Genomic DNA, 16,429 nt, shown 5'->3' on the forward strand with positions numbered 1-16,429 from the left:
CGAGGTTCTTCGGGTGATGTCTTATCAATCTTTTCCGCAGCACAATCATGTAGAAGGCTTGCACGAGGTATGGCATTGTCAATATTGCCCCCATAATTTAATTGTAGCTTTGCAAGAAGCTCAAAACAGCAGGACAAAGCAATTGCGCCTTCTTTCCTCTCTCTCCCCAAGGTCAACGCCCTGGTATGGACCACACGACTACACCCTGGTCTGCGCATGCGCAACAGGCTTGCTTAGAATGGAAAACTAGGCATTCAAGACAACGAAGTCGAATGCAATTCTTTAATTTTAGACTTTTTTCAAAGTACTACCCCACCACTGATCAAATGTCTCCTCACCAGGCTCGAGGGTTGGCCGGCAGAAGCGCTCCCTCGCCCGGACACAGGGAACAGGGGCTTGCCGTCCACCCCCCCACCGGGCTTCTTTTGAAGCTGCTGTATGTCAATGGGTTCTCATCCCCTCAGTTCAGATTCCACCCCCCCCACCCCCAAGGCTTCTTTTGAAGCCGAGCCAGTGTCAGAGGGAGTGATTCTGCCGGCCGACACTCCAACCCTGGTGAGGAGACGCTCGATGGTGGCGTGGTACTTTGAAAAAAATCAAAAATTAAAGAATTGCATTAGACTTCCATTTTCTCCCTTTTGACTTTGAAAAAATTAAGCTTCATGATGCATATTCTTTGTCTTCTTGACTCCCTCCAAAACTTTGCCTAAAAGCAATGGTGTCTTTCTGCGCCGAGTTTTTAATGTGCGCTGGTTTTTCAAAGTGCCCAGAAGGTTTTTTGGGAGTGGTCACATACACCGTCTCGGAAAAATGGAAGTTGGCCAAACTTGCTTAAAGGTGAAAAACTGGTGCAGAGATCAGGTTACTAACATAAAAAAATCGTAACTGAGTTACGCTGGCGCAGAAATTTTGGGGAAATTTGGGATACTTTAATTTATGCCAAAAAAACGGCACAGATAACTGGGGAAAATTGAGCCCTCTGTCTGGGTAATAAGGTCCAATCCCCTCTATCATATCAGTTCAACACCCATTGTAGTCTTCACCCTCTCCCCTACATACTTAGATGGTACTAATAAGGAATTACTCTGACCCTGCCAAATAGCAACCACGCTAAAACATAGAGATGTATGCATCAGCAAGTACTGCACTAGGATTACATAAGATATATGGCACAAATAGGCCATTCGACCCAACCAGTCCATGCCGGCATTTATGCTCCACTTGAGCCTACTCCCGTCTTTCCTCATCTAAATCTATCAGCATAACCCTCTATTCCCTTCTCCCTCATATGCTAATCTAACTGCCCCTTAAATGCATCTATACCATTCGCTTCAACCACTCCATGGAAGCGAATTCCACATTCTCACCACTCTTTGGGTAAAGAAGTTTCTTCTGAATTCCCTATTGGATTTATTGGTGGCTCTCTTATATTGATGGCCTCTAGTTACGCTCTTCCCCCCAAGTGGAAACATTCTCTCTATCATCATCATTGGCAGTCCCTCGGAATCGAGGAAGACTTGCTTCCGCTCCTCAACTGAGTTCTTTGGTGGCTGAACAGTCCAATACGAGAGCCACAGACTCTGTCACAGGTGGGACAGATAGTCGTTGAGGGAAGGGGTGGGTGGGACTGGTTTGCCGCATGCTCTTTTCGCTGCCTGCGCTGGATTTCTGCATGCTCTCGGCGTTGAGACTTGAGGTGCTCAGCGCCCTCTCGGATGCACTTCCTTCACTTTGGGCTGTCTTGGGCCAGGGACTCCCAGCTGTCAGTGGGGATGTCGCACTTTATCAGGGAGGCTTTGAGGGTGTCCTTGTAACTTTTCGGCTGCCCACCTTTGGCCCGTTTGCTGTGAGGGAGCGCCGAGTAGAGCACTTGCTTTGGGAGTCTCGTGTCTGGCATGCAAACTATGTCGCCTGCCCAGCGCAGCTGATCAAGTGTGGATAGTGCTTCAATGCTGGGGATGTTGGCCTGGATGAGGACGCTGATGTTGGTGCGCCTGTCCTCCCAGGGGATTTGTAGGATCTTGCGGCGACATCGTTGATGATATTTCTCCAGCGACTTGAGGTGTCTGCTATAGAAACATAGAAAATAGGTGCAGGAGTAGGCCATTCGGCCCTTCTATCCTGCACCGCCATTCAATGAGTTCATGGCTGAACATTCAACTTCAGTACCCCATTCCTGCTTTCTCGCCATACCCCTTGATCCCTCTAGTAGTAAGGACCTCATCTAACTCCTTTTTGAATATATTTAGTGAATTGGCCTCAACAACTTTCTGTGGTAGAGAATTCCACAGGTTCGCCACTCTCTGGGTGAAGAAGTTCCTCCGCATCTCGGTCCTAAATGGCTTACCCCTTATCCTTAGAATGGTCCATGTCTCTGAGCCATACAGAAGGGCAGGTATTACAACAGTGCTGTAGACCATGAGCTTGGTGGCAGTTTGGGGGGCCTGGTCTTCAAACACTCTTTTCCTCAGGCGGCCGAAGGCTGCACTGGCAGCGATGTTGGATCTCGTTGTCAATGCCTGCTCTTGCTGATAGGAGGCTCCCGAGATATGGGAAGTGGTCCAGTGTCCAGGGCCGCACCGTGGATCTTGATGACTGGGGGGGGGGGGGGAGGAGTGGCAGTACTGAGCAGTGAGGACAGGCAGGTGGAGGACCTTTGTCTTACAGATGTTTAATGTAAGGCCCATGCTTTCGTACGCCTCAATAAATACGTTGACTATGTCCTGGAGTTCAGCCTCTGTATGTGCGCAGACGCAGGCATCGTCTGTGTACTGTAGCTCGACAACAGAGATTGGGGTGGTCTTGGACCTGGCCTGGAGATGGCACAGGTTGAACAGGTTCCCACTGGTTCTGTAGTTTAATTCCACTCCAGCGGGGAGCTTGTTGATTGTGAGGTGGAGCATGGCGGCAAGAAAGACTGAGAAAAGGGTTGGGGGCGATGATGCAGCCCTGCTTGACCCCGGTCCCGACGTGGATTGGGTCTGTGTTGGATTAGTTAGTAAGGATTACGGTCTGCATGTCATTGTGGAGCAGGCAAAGGATGGTGACGAACTTTGGGGGCATCCAGAATGGAGGATGCTCTATAGACCCTCGCGGTTGACAGTGTCAAAGACCTTTGCATTTTACCTATAGCTGTCGCACTGCAAAAATCATGTCCGTTGTGCCCTGTAGTGGACGAAATCCACACTGTGACTCCGGGAGGAGCTCCTCGGCCACGGGAAGAAGACGGTTGAGGTATCCACTCTATGAAAACCTTTCATAATTTTCAAGACCTCTATTAGGTCACCTCGAACCTCCTTTTTTCAAGAGAAAAGAAATCCAGCCTGTTCCATCATTTCCTGATATGTATACTGTCGCATTTCTGGTATCATCCTTATAAAAACTCATCTCTGCACCCTCTCCTTTAATCTATAAAGCAATGTGTACTCTGTATTGTATTATGCCCTGAGAAAGCATATACATTCTTGTACAATGCAATACAACAAAGTAAAAGGGGGGGTGGGAGGGTGACAGAGACTGGGCTCATCAACAAAGCAATTATCACACAGCTAGTGACAAGCTTGGAGTGAGAAGAAGAGAGAGAAAGAAAAAAAAGTGGGAACATAAGTATGAAAGAAATTGAGACAGAGAGATGCTGAGGTAAAATAGTTTTAAATGCAAACTGGAAATTAGGTGGGAAGATGATCAACTCATTGAGCCAGATGATCAGCTTGCACCCTCTACAGTACACCCAAGCAGATTATAGGGGGACAATCTGAGTGAAGTTAAATGTTACTCAAGGTGGGAAACAAAGCAGAACATTGCTGGGATGAAAGATGGCCCACAATGCACTCTGGGATATGGCACTATTTTTATGCCTCATCACAGTGACCATGTGGCAAATGAAAATTTTGCGTCAAATGGGGTGGAGTCTGATGTTAGTACATCCACGTCTAGTGTGAAATGAAGGGAAGCAGTGCCCTTTTGTGTGTGTGTGGGGGAAGAGACAAGGAATAGTAGATGTACGCCGAACCAAGTTTTGAATACAATATCCTATGTGGACAGCAGTAAAACTAGAAGTTTCAACATCAGTGCCATTTAAGATTTTGTTAGAATGATTTGGATGACGGAGCTTACTTAAAAAGGAGGCTAGTATTGAAGAGAGTGTAGTCAGTTCATGGCACTAATCAAAGGCACAAATTTCAACAACTTGAATGGAGCCAATGATCTAGTCTGTCAACAGATCATGGATCTACTGTGTCAAATCCAAGTACAGCAAAGGTGTACTGAGTGGCAAGTCGGCCATAGAATGTCACTTGGTATATGACTGGCTAGGGAAGCCTGGGTGTGCAAGGTGAGCAGGACTGGGAGGATCAGCAAGCTGACCGCAAACAAAATACTATGTGAAGATGGATGGAGAGCAATGACCTTGCAGTACAGTCATTTTATCCTGAGAACATGTTATAGGTCAATGGAGACACTGGATGTGGCATGATATCTGTACAAACACCACACCTTGTCCACAATGAGGTAGTATTGTGGCTTGCTTGTTCAAGGGAAGGATGTAAGGAGCCACACAGATCATTTGTTAGCTGGTGAACTTCTCACACGGTGCAACTGTTCAAGATGGGAAGTACTTTTAATCGACACACAATGGGCGAAACATGATGGTGTTTTGGGCTATTGTTACAATGTACATTTTTGACCTTTAGTTTCACGGAGACCAACTTTTTAAGAAAACTGGTTTAAGCTCTCACTGCTGCGGAAATAAACATCGTTACAGTAATAAAGTTACTCAGATGTCTGGATTATTGTAATACTAATCATATGCTATAAAACAATTTTAAATACAATTTAAAAGCATAATCCTCTGGCACTGTCTCTCTCGTACTTGTCTCCTGCATGCTATTCTTGCTCCATTTCTATTTAAGTTTAATTTTACCTTATTTGTAACTAATACTTTATTCAAATTATTGCACGAGGAACATAGCAACAAGAACAGGCCATTCAGCCATCGAGTCTGTTCTGCCATTCTATTAGATCATGGCTAATCTGTCCTCACTCCATTGACCTGCCTTTTTTTCATATCCCTCAAAACCTATACCGTATAAAAAACTACTGATCTCAGTTTTAAAAATTTCAATTGTCTCACTTCTACAGCCTTTAGGGGAGAGAGTTCCAGATTTCTATGATTCCTAGTGTGAAACAATGGTTCATAATTTCATTCCTAAAAGGCCTAGCTCTAATTTCATTATTTATTGCTTTCTCATTTTAAAAATGATTCTGAATCAATTTTCTCCTGTCTCCCTAGCATCTATTTTTTTTGGGGGGGCGGGGGGCACTAGAAAAGAAGACTTGTGATCAGCTGAAAACCTGGTCCAAAGACCATTTTTTAGCCAATCGTGTGCCAGAACATAGAAGAGTGACATGATTTTTCTGGCAGGTTTTTTTACACATTAATCCACAAAGTGCTACCACAAGGCAGTTTATCTCAACCTGTATGGACAGATGGTGCTGTGGATAACTTGGCCTCAATACTGGAAGGATGAAAATCCTGCAGTTTCCCTCCCATTTGGATGGTGGCCGATTCACTTGTAGTTGGAGATTGAATAAAATTAGGAAGAGGCAGATAATATTATGACACTTTCAGATTGCTGCTCACCTCATTGCATTCTGCATCATGCAAGTCCTTGTAATAGGGAGGGAGGACATCATTGCTGTATGACGCTTTGATTTTTGAACCTTTCCATTGCTGCTCTACCCACTCTTCCACAATGTCCTGTTTGTGATGTTTCATTGTACACATCTCATTTGTCCTACTTTGCCCTGCTTTCCTTTACTATTTATGATAATCTGGCTGCAGTTGAAGCACATACCACTTCTGTGACATCACAATGACAAGTGACAGGACAAGCCCACTTCAATTTTCTTAGGCTAAAATAAAATCTTGCTTAACTTTTGAAACTGACTGCAACTGTTATAAATAGAAATACAGGAAAGATAATGCTTACCAGCAGTATGTATTATACATTGCCATTTATGAGATCTTAACAGTCAGCCATAAGGTTTGAGTTCAGTGAAGACTAAATCATGCTTGAGAATATCGGGGGTGAATTTCCATCGTGGTTCTCCCGCTGCACTAATATAACATGGGTGGAAGCCCTGTTTACATGTGTAAATAGGGTTTCTGCTGAACTTACGGCTGCACAGCAGGATATGCCGCAAGGAAATTTGCTTCAAGCTCCCCTGATGGCTCAATTGGTAAAGTCAACATGTAACTGATCCAAACAAACCTCAAGGTTCCAGGTTTGATGCTCATCTCTGCTGAATTAACTGGCCACAGTCAGGGCATCAACAGAGGCACTAAAAAATGTTTCAATGCTAGAGAAACGATTGGAAAAATAAAATTAGCCAGGGATGCTGCTTTTGATTGCCATCACCGGTGAGTCATGCTGGATGTTGGCCGCTTGACGTTTGGCTGCAATTCTCAGCAGTCTAATAAGTCTATCTATACACACAACCTAGCGTCATAAATGAAAAATTGGCATTTGAGTGCGGACTTGGAGGGTCTGCTCTACCCACTCTCTAGTTTAATGCTGATTACCCACAACTTCTCATAATTCAAGTACAATCTAAGATCAGAAACTGAAGGGAGTATTTTTCAATTGTTGATTTAAGCATACTAAATTCTTTTTACAGCAGACTGATTCAAACAACCTACAAAAGGCAGAGAGTTTCTGTATCAACTTAAATTTTAATTGTTCTTGCAAAACTACATTTAAATGTTAACCTCGAACTCTGCTTAATATCAACATTCTCCACTGCCACATAAAATGATCTCACAATGGCTTCACCACAGCTGCACTGGCTTCTACTTTTATTTGATAAGGTTCTGGAGTCCATCAAAACTGTCCTATATTGCAAGATTTACCACAACATGATGATTCTTTCAGAAGGACCACGGTTACTACTACAGACAGAGCTGGTGTGAGTCAGTATTTACCTGCTCTTTAAGAATGCGCTCAAGTATCTCAGGTTGGGTGTTCTCTGCTCCTGTAGCTTGGTTCTGGGTGTATGAACATAATTCAGACAAGAAAGAGTTTTTTTCCTGGTTGAGGATTGCTTGCACAGCCTGTAGTAACTCCCTTCTCCAATCAGTTCTTCGACCTGTAGAATCCTATAGAGGTAGGGAAAGAAGTCAAGACTTCTTAAATAATGTTTATAACTCCAGGTTCATAGAATAGAATAGAGGATAACTGCTAAAAATAATGATTTTTGACAAGTTATTTTATTCACAACTGTTCTATTCTTTGAGTTTAACTGTTGTATCAAGTTGGCAAGAAGCTAACAATGGAATGCAATTATAGTCGTTATGGATAACTGAAACAAAGTCATTTGCTACATTCCAATATACACATTACAGTACAGTACAGCATAACAAATCTTCACAAAAAAAGGCTGTGATACACCAAACTATTTAGTGATTTCACGCTGGCAATCTGGGAAACTTTTAGCCCATTCAGCAGCGCAATTACTTTCACCTTATCAACAAGAGAAAGAACCTTCTTTAGAGATTGCTATTATTCACAGAAACACAGCATCTGACAGTTTGTTGCCGAAGGGTTTATGCACAGCTAAAACATGGGTAAGTTATAAACATCAAAAAACTTGAGCATTAGCTTCCGGTGCTGCATTTTTCTCACTTATACTAAAGTGCTTCTCAGTGATTGCCAAAAGTGCATTAGGCCCTAGTGCTTGCTGAGGTGTTAATGACTCCCAACAGTGCCTACAAAATACTTCAATGCAATGAAGCACTCTTGTGCCGACATGCCCATGAATTACTGTTACTGTGGTGAACTGAAGTTATGAGTGTCAGAAGATGGGACTTCTGCTTGTTTGTGCGTATATCAGGTCACAATTGGCATGGTGTGTGCATAAATGTTAAATTACCTACCTTTGATATGGTCCTTCTCACTGAGCACTATTCAACCTTGGTTTACATAAAATGTATGTGAAAGAACAGGAAAATCACAAGATGTTTAACATTCTAACAGTTAGCCATACAATGCCAGCTAATCCATGCTACATTGAAGTACTTTTTGATGGAAGTGGTAGGAAAATAATCAGGTGTAATATCTGATAAATCCAAGTGCTGCAGGCAAATGAAAACTGACAGATGGGAGGCAGTGTTGCACATATAGGTCGAAAGATGGATAGAAATTATCTTTTTTTTTTGAGGAAGTTAGCCAAGATCCAAAGAAGGGGAAAATGCAACATGTGGCAGTTCCTTTAAGAACTCTGCATCACTGTGCAACTATTTAGTTACCCGAAGACTGCAGAAATTCCGCTTTTCCTTCAGAATTCAATCCTCATCATGGTTAGTTGTGAAAAATATTTCAATAAATCTGGTAATTTGAGGGCTAGGGCTAGAACCAGAAAATTACCATTAAAGTTATCAGATTGACATAAAATTGGTCCACCCCTACCTAGTCTGGCCTACAGTATGTGGTTGGCTCGTAATGCCTTCAGAGGTATAAATAAATCGTCACCCACATATGAAGAATGAAAAAGTAAGTCAACAGTGCAGTCTGCCCATTGGAACAGAAAGCTTTAGCTATGAGCCATGTATATGTCAAAAGAACAGAATAATTCTGATTATCTAATTTCCAAAAGTAGTTCAGGGGTACTGGGAAAATAAAATTGTAAACACATACACACTTCCTTTGAACATAGTATTTGCACTTGTGAAATTACATCTGTGGACGTCACCCCATTGAAGCTGCACAGTGTATTGTATGTGATGGGGAGGAGGGGCAGAGGTGTTCTCTACAACTTGGTTATACAAGGCTCAGCAGAGCAGGTTTCCAGTCGTCCTGGTTAACCCTTGCCACTGGATATGGCCTAGTTCTGTCAAGCCCGTGCAATGGTCCCCACACGTTAAAAAAATCCACACCCAGGCATCTTTTACCCCCTCAATTGGAGTTCAGGATTGGAACATCAGGTCCTTCATTGAAACAGTTGTTAACTCAAGTGGAAGCAAATCATCCTCGTTCGAGGGACCGCCTATGATGATGATGATGATTCAAGGCTCAGGCATACCTCTTCACAATAGCTTTGTAAACTTACCTCATCACCCTTGTCTGTTGCCTTGGAAAACAGGTCCTTTAATAACTGAATTGTGTCAAGCAATGTCTTTTTCTCTTGCTGCCATTCCTCCATCGTTTTGCTCGAGACCGAGACAGGCTGAGATCCAGGGCGAAGAAAAGGCCTTTCCGACAGTGCTAATACCCGACAACCTTCCTCATGTACCCTATTCAGCAATGCCTGATGGGGGAGAAATGGAGCAGACTTCAACCTCAACCACAACATGAAAATGTTGGAAGCAGTCTTCAAATGCAATACTTGACATTAGATTCTTGGATAAAAGTGTTAGATGATTGGATGAAAAGTAATAATAAAAGTCAAAGTTTTGTTAAATGATAACCTACATGATGTCTATTCTCAGGATTTTAAGATATCACCCGCAGTAGAGGTGACCCAATATTTCTGGTGACAAGGGTTTCTAATATTGGGGTGTGCATTCTTTGATGTGTAAAAACTGGCTTCTATTTCGACAGGAAAGGTTCTAATATGTGGCATAAAATGAATGTCAACTGTCTGTAAATAAAGTTCTATTAAGAACATAAGAAATAGGAACAGGAGTAGGCCATACTGCCCCTCGAGCCTGCTTCGCCATTCAATAAGATCATGGCTGATCTGATCATAGACCCAGCTCCACTTCCCCACCCGCTCCCCATAACCCCGTCCCCTTATCGTTCAAGAAACTGTCTATCTCTGTCTTAAATTCATTCAATGTTCCAGCCCCCACAGCTCTCAGAGACAGCAAACCCCACAGATCCACAACCTGAGAAGAAGTTTCTCTCCATCCTCGTTCCAAATGGGCAGCCCCTTATTGCAAGATCACGCCCCCTAGTTCCAGTCTCCCCCATCAGTGGAAACATCCTCTCTGCATCCACCCCGCCAAACCCCCTCACAATCTTTCACGCTTCGATAAGATCACCTCTCATTCTTCTGAATTCCAATAAGTAGAGGCCCAAGCTACTCAACCCCTCCTCATAAGTCAACTCCTCCTCATAAATCAACCCCCTCATCCCCAGAATCAACCTAGGAGTTAAGCAAGCATGCTGGGTATAACTCTTCCAGCCGACTCATCAGAAGACTTTTACTGCAGGAGTACATCAACTTCACTCTCCCGCCCAATCCCCATATCCCTCGATTCTCGAGTCCAAAAATCTATCGATCTCAGTCTTGAATATACTCAACGATTCAGCTTTCACAGCCCTTTGTGGTCGAGAATCCCAAAGATTCTCACCCCTCTGAATGAAGAAATTCCTCCTCATCTCAGTCTTAAATGACCTTTTATCCTGAGATGCCCCCTGGATCTAGCCAGGGTAAACAACCTCTCAGCAACCCTGTAATTCCCCTTCAGAATCTTATACATTTCAATGAGATCACCTCTCATTTTCCTAAACTCTAGGGAATATAGGCTCAATCCACTCACTATCTCCTCATAGGACAACTCTCTAATCCCAGGAATCAGTCAACTGAACACTTGTTGCACTCCCTCTAAGGCAAGTATATCCTTCCTTCGATAAGATCATCAAAACTTGCACAGTATTCCAAGGTGTGGTCTCACCAGGGCCCTATATAATTGCAGTAAGACTTCTTTACTCCTTTACTCCAATCCTTTTGTAATAAAAGCTTACATAGCATTTGCTTTCCTAATTGCTTGCTGTACCTGCATGTTAACTTTCCGTGATTCGTGTACAAGGACACCCAGGTCCCTCCGAATACCAACAGTTCCATTTGCAACTCCTGAGAAAATGAAGCAGTCCATGCCTGCATGCAGCAAGATCTGGATGACATTCACACTTGGGCTGCTAAGTGGCAAGTAACATTTGCGCTATAAGTGCCAGGCAATGACCACCTCCAACAATTGAGAATCCAACCACCTCCCCCTAATATTCAATGGCATTCCCATCACCGAATCCCCCACACCAACACCTTGGAGGTCACCATTGACCAGAAACTTAACTGGACCAGCCACATAAATACTGCGGGTCAGAGGCTGGATATTCTGAGGCGAGTGTCTCACCTCCTGACTCTCCAAAGTCTTTCCACCATCTACAAGGTACAAGTCAGGAGTGTGATGGAATACTCTCTACTTGTCTGGATGAGTGCAGCCCCAACACTTAAAAAGCTCAACACCATCCACCACCTTCAACATTCACTCTCTCCACCACCGGCGCACCATAGCTGCAATGTGTACCATCTATGAGATGCACGACAGCACTTCCTAAACCCACAACCTCCATCACCTAGAAGGACAAGATGAGCAGGCGCATGGGAGCACCATCACCTGCAAGTTACACACCATCCTGACTTGGAAGTATACCGTCATTCCTTCATCATCGCTGGGTCAAAATTCTGGAACCCCCTCCCTAACAGCATTGTGGGAGTACCTTCACCACAAGGACTGCAATGGTTCAAGGAGGCAGCTCACCACCATCTTCTCAAGTGCAATTAGGGATGGGCAATAAATGCTGGCCTTACCAGCGACGCCCACTTCCCAGGATTAATTCTTTTTTAATTCCCAGTCTCACCATTTAAAAAAATTCTGCGTTTCTATTTTTCCTACCAAAGGTTGTGGGTTCAAGTCCCACTCCAGGGAATGGAGTACAAAAAAAAAATCTAGGTTGACACTCCAGTGTAGTGCTGAAGGAGCGCTGCACTGTCAGAGGTGCCATCTTTCAGACGAGATGTCCTGTCTGCTCTCTCAAGAGAAAGTAAAATATCCCATGGCACTATTTCGAAGACCAGGGGAGTTATCCCTGGTGTCCTGGCCAATATTTATCCCTCAAAAAACAAAACAGATTATCTGGTCATTATCACATTGCTGTTTATGGGAGTTTGCTGGTGCGCAAATTGGCTGCCACGTTTCCTAAATTACAACACTCCAAAAGTACTTCATTGACCGTAAAGCGCGTTGAGACGTCTGGTGGTCGTGAAAGGCGCTATAAAAATCCAAGTCTTTTCTTTCTTTTTATAACCCCCAATCTCATGAGGCCTAATTTTGTGTAATAACCTCTTGTGTGGCACCTTATCAATGCTTTTTGAAAATCGAAATACACCACATCCACTGGTTTCCCCCTTATCTATCCTGCTAGTTACAACCTCAATAAACTCCCAACAGATTTGTCAAACACAATTTCCCTTTCATATATCAGTGTTGACTCTGCCCAATCCTATTATGATTTTCTAAGTGCTCTGTTACCACGACCCAAACAATACATTCGAGCATTTTCCCTACTACTGATGTCAAGCTAATTGGCCTGTAATTCCCTGTTTTCTCTCTTGCTCCTTTCTTGAATGGCAGGGTTACATTTGCTACCTTCCAATCTGCAGGGATAGTTCTAAAATCTAGGTAATTTTAAAAGATCAAAACCAATGCATCCATTGTCTCAGGTACCCCCAATGTCAGAAAAACAAATAGAGATGTTCTGAAGATGACGAAGATGGTTTTCAAAGATGGAAACCAAAGATTCTCTGCATGGCAAGAGTGAGGAGTGATCACTGCCAACAAGCAAAAGAACCAAGAAGTCAGCCAATGATAGCTGTCTTGATATGAATGAGAAGGGAGAATCACGTCAATACTATCAAATAAAAGTACTTCTAGTGGACTACATCGATAGCAATCCTCCTCTTAACTTAATCTTATCTCTGATACGTGAAGACAGTAGATGAGGAAGGTCTAAATACTTTTAATCATCAACACAATTACTTTACATTTCCTTATACCATATGAACACATTTTATTCTATTAATTTCTAATGAATATTACATGATAGCATATCTGCATATTTCAGCATTTCAACACGTGCATTCTTACAGTTGTAAAGTAAAATTAAAGACAGACCTGTAGCTGTGGAGAAGGCTCTTCTTCTCCACATAGTCTGTGCTCCCTTGCATGACTGTCTACATCTACCAATGCAATTCCACGATGTTGTAGGTACTCCACAAAACTACTGTCCAGTCGTTCTGTTGTTTCAAGCTCCTGATTTAGTTTCGCTCCTAGATCCAAACTTGCATCTGTGGAAAGATATTTAAACAAAGCTTTTTTTTCTCCCACTTTTGTTATTAAGGCTACTATTTTATTAATTTCCCAGCCCACCCAATTCTTACTGAGATAGTTAAAGGTCATTTACCAGCAAAGAATTAAAACAGCTGACTGCATATAATTCAAGGTTAAAGAAAGCAACTTGGAATCCTAGCCTGTCACCAGACCAAACGCCTAGATTGCAATCATCATGGCATCTGCCAAATTCTGACAATTGTAGATATAAAACCAATGATTTTTTCCACTGAAATTGCAAACAGGTTTTTGAGCCAAAGAAATTAAAGTTTCTCATCCTTCCTCACACAAAAAGTATTTACTTAATGTCCAAAAACAGTCTTAAAGAACGGATCAGACCAAAAGGAAGGCTATGTGTTTGTGTGTTTAAAAACTATACAGAAGACAGACAAGCCATGAAAAAACAGCAAATAAAGTAAACCACCATTCTTGGTCATAGCGATCCAACCCTGTGATCCAATGACGGGTACAATTCCCTCTACAAATACATTAAGGATGAGCAATCCATTCACATCTAACCTTCATCCGAAGAACAAATCGCACTAAGAAATGATCAGCAAATGTATCCCTAGGTAAACTCATCTACACCTCAAGTTCTGCATTCTTCATCCTCCATTGAATTTCCTTTCAATATTTACAATAGGCTGAATAGCTGCACATGAAACCTGAAACAAGATGCTGGTCCTGGACTCAAAACTATGTACTGACACACTTGCTAAATGAGATCTGCATCAACAATGGAGGTAACAGAAATAATTGGCCCCTATTTTCCAGTTGCTGGATTTTTGGCGCCCGCACATGTTAACGTACGATTTTTTTGTGTAGGTTTGCATCAGAAAAATAAATCGTGACTTTCGCAAAGAAATATTTGAATTTGGCGCAGCGCCCTCCAAAGTTAGTCGGGGGGGCGGAGCTTCAAGTCTGTTCTAAAAACTCTCTGGGCTAGCGTGAAAAGCTGAAGTTGCCAGGGCAACCAGAGTTGCTGAAGCAAGCTGAAGCCTGCTCCCCCGAAAGGACTCTGCTACCCCACCGCTACCGAAAGGCCACAAAGGACTTCTCCCCCCCCGGCTGGACCTGCTGCAATCCTGGGCCAAATGGCCCTCTCGCTCCCAAACTTCAACTCGCAGGGGGAGCGGGACTGAGCAGGGGGCCATTCGGCCTGGGATTGCAGCGGGTCCAGCCGGTGGGGAGCAGTCCTTTTGGCCCGAGATTGTAGCAGGGGGGTGGGAGGAGGTGGGGGGGGAAGCAGTCTTTTCGGCCTGGAAATCATCTTCCCTTGCTCCAAAAAGAGTTCACTGTGGAAAAAAAAAGGTATTTTGTCATGTATTGTTATTGCCTCGCTCCTGTTCTCGTGCCCAGCGCTGATTCCTTAAGTTAATGTCTGTTTTTTTTTTTGCGGGGCTTTTGGGCAGTGTGCGCTGCACTGAAAGAAAAATCGTTGGCGGCCAAAATCGAAAAACGGAGCTGGATCCCGTTTTGACTTGTGTCTGCGGCAACATTTTTTAAACTGCCATACATGGCCGGCGCTGGCATTCAAACGTTGGCGAAAATTGGAAAGTGAGTATTTCATGCCAAAAAATGGCACACGATCTTGGTGAAAATAGGGCCCAAAGCAACTGTTAAAAACTCAGCCAGCTATCCATGCTCCCTTTCCATTTGGATGGCTCCCTTGTGCAAGAAGAATGAACATGCTCTTACATTGGTACGAACAGATGAGTAAGAATAAATGCTTCTAGTATGGAGTATGAATTGTTTTTTGGAATGGGGAAAACGTTCCATGTTGTGTTCTTTATGGCATACTTACTGCTGCCACAGCCATCGCTTATCCAGTCCGGGATTGGCACTGTTGATGCTCTATCTTCCAGCAAGGCTGTCAATGACAATTCTACTTTTACATCATTTTGAGCCTATGGAGAAAACACAAACCATTAAGGATGTCTGTCTTGCATCTTCAAAAAATGTGACATTCTATTCATCCTAGTTTTAAATGTGTTAATGACAATTTCTGATATATTAGCTGAGGCACTGAGCAGTGGGGGAAGCTAGCATCTGTCCAGATATGATGGGCTGAAATTTCTATGATTCTGTGAAGTAATTTTTATTTCCCGCGAGTCGATTATATGTTGTGTTGATGATGAATCGACTCAAGTTTACGTGACTATTATTTTCTAATTTCTATCACTTTTCCAAACCGAACAGGATGCTGCAAAACAGAATGCCTACAATTGTACTTATAAAAAGAAACAAATTAAAAACAGAATTTGAAATCAAACTGCTGGCTATAGTTTACCCCAACAGCAGACAGGCAACTTAAACCAAGGTTTGTACAGAATACCTCAAATGCTGGCCAGTGTCCTAAGAGAGTGCACCAGGAGTTGTATAATGCTATGACTGATTTGATCACAACATTTCAAATGAAAAAAACTGATTTAAATAAAAATAATGTTTTAAAACAGATTTTTTTCCTCTCTCACCTTCTCTGCATCAGAGGATTCTGAGAGTGAATGTGCATAATCAGATGGGGATGGAGAATGCCTTTGCAGTCTGTCCTTTGCAGAGTGAATGCTCTGCTCCTCTCCATCTGTGTCTTTCCCAATGCCAGGTGATCTGCTGTGCATCATCTCCGCGTTTGCACTGTGCACCATCTCCACGTCGGCACTGTGCACACCACTGATTTCAGAGATCCTGGCTGAGTGCAGTCCATTCATCCATTCCAGACTTTCTTCATACTTTCTCATCAGCTCTGGAGAACTCAACAAGCTCTCATTGATCGTGTGATTGTAGGTAAATGGCTGATGCCCATTTTGACTAAGAGTCTGAGAAGTTTCTTTGTAATTTGAGGGACTGACTTGTGGGCTATCTGCCTCCAAATTGGACAGTCGCTGCAATTCAAGTCCCTGTCGACCACATTTCTCACTCAAGTCTTCGACTTCTTTTGCCCGATTCGCTAGTTCCTCCTCTTGCTGCAATAAGGCTTCTTGCAGTTGGTTCACCTGAGTTTTCAGGTTGCGGGTGTGGATCTCTAAGTCAGCAATGGTGCGGTCTTTTTCCTTCAAAAAAATATTGTAAACAACCAATTAGAATAAGTTAAAGAATTACGAAGGGCTTTCAGGAATTCAAAAGTGTGGCTGTGTCCTGCTCCAGATCACATTGAAACATCTTATGCTGCAATATTGAACTACAGCCACTCAAAGATGCCAGTGAACCATCTAAATTGTCCACTGGTATCTGGCTGCAGCTCGATAAAATACTGCATAA

At 43.1% G+C, this 16,429-nt stretch overlaps 1 protein-coding gene across 3 annotated transcripts in view; it reads right to left on the minus strand.

Annotated features, from left to right (window-relative positions):
• The window catches only part of pcnt (pericentrin), a 308,639-nt gene that overhangs the window by 43,204 nt on the left and 249,006 nt on the right, over window positions 1-16,429 (minus strand). For all 3 annotated transcript variants that reach the window (XM_070876280.1, XM_070876279.1, XM_070876278.1), the window contains 5 exons: window positions 15,646-16,221; window positions 14,976-15,078; window positions 12,956-13,128; window positions 9,106-9,303; window positions 6,983-7,156 (listed from right to left, as the gene is read on the minus strand). In XM_070876280.1, the coding sequence (XP_070732381.1) occupies window positions 6,983-7,156; window positions 9,106-9,303; window positions 12,956-13,128; window positions 14,976-15,078; window positions 15,646-16,221 (1,224 nt within the window). The remainder of the gene's footprint in view (window positions 1-6,982; window positions 7,157-9,105; window positions 9,304-12,955; window positions 13,129-14,975; window positions 15,079-15,645; window positions 16,222-16,429) is intronic.

This window comes from Pristiophorus japonicus, chromosome 3 (assembly GCF_044704955.1).
Source record: "Pristiophorus japonicus isolate sPriJap1 chromosome 3, sPriJap1.hap1, whole genome shotgun sequence".
Lineage (NCBI taxonomy): Eukaryota > Metazoa > Chordata > Chondrichthyes > Pristiophoridae > Pristiophorus > Pristiophorus japonicus.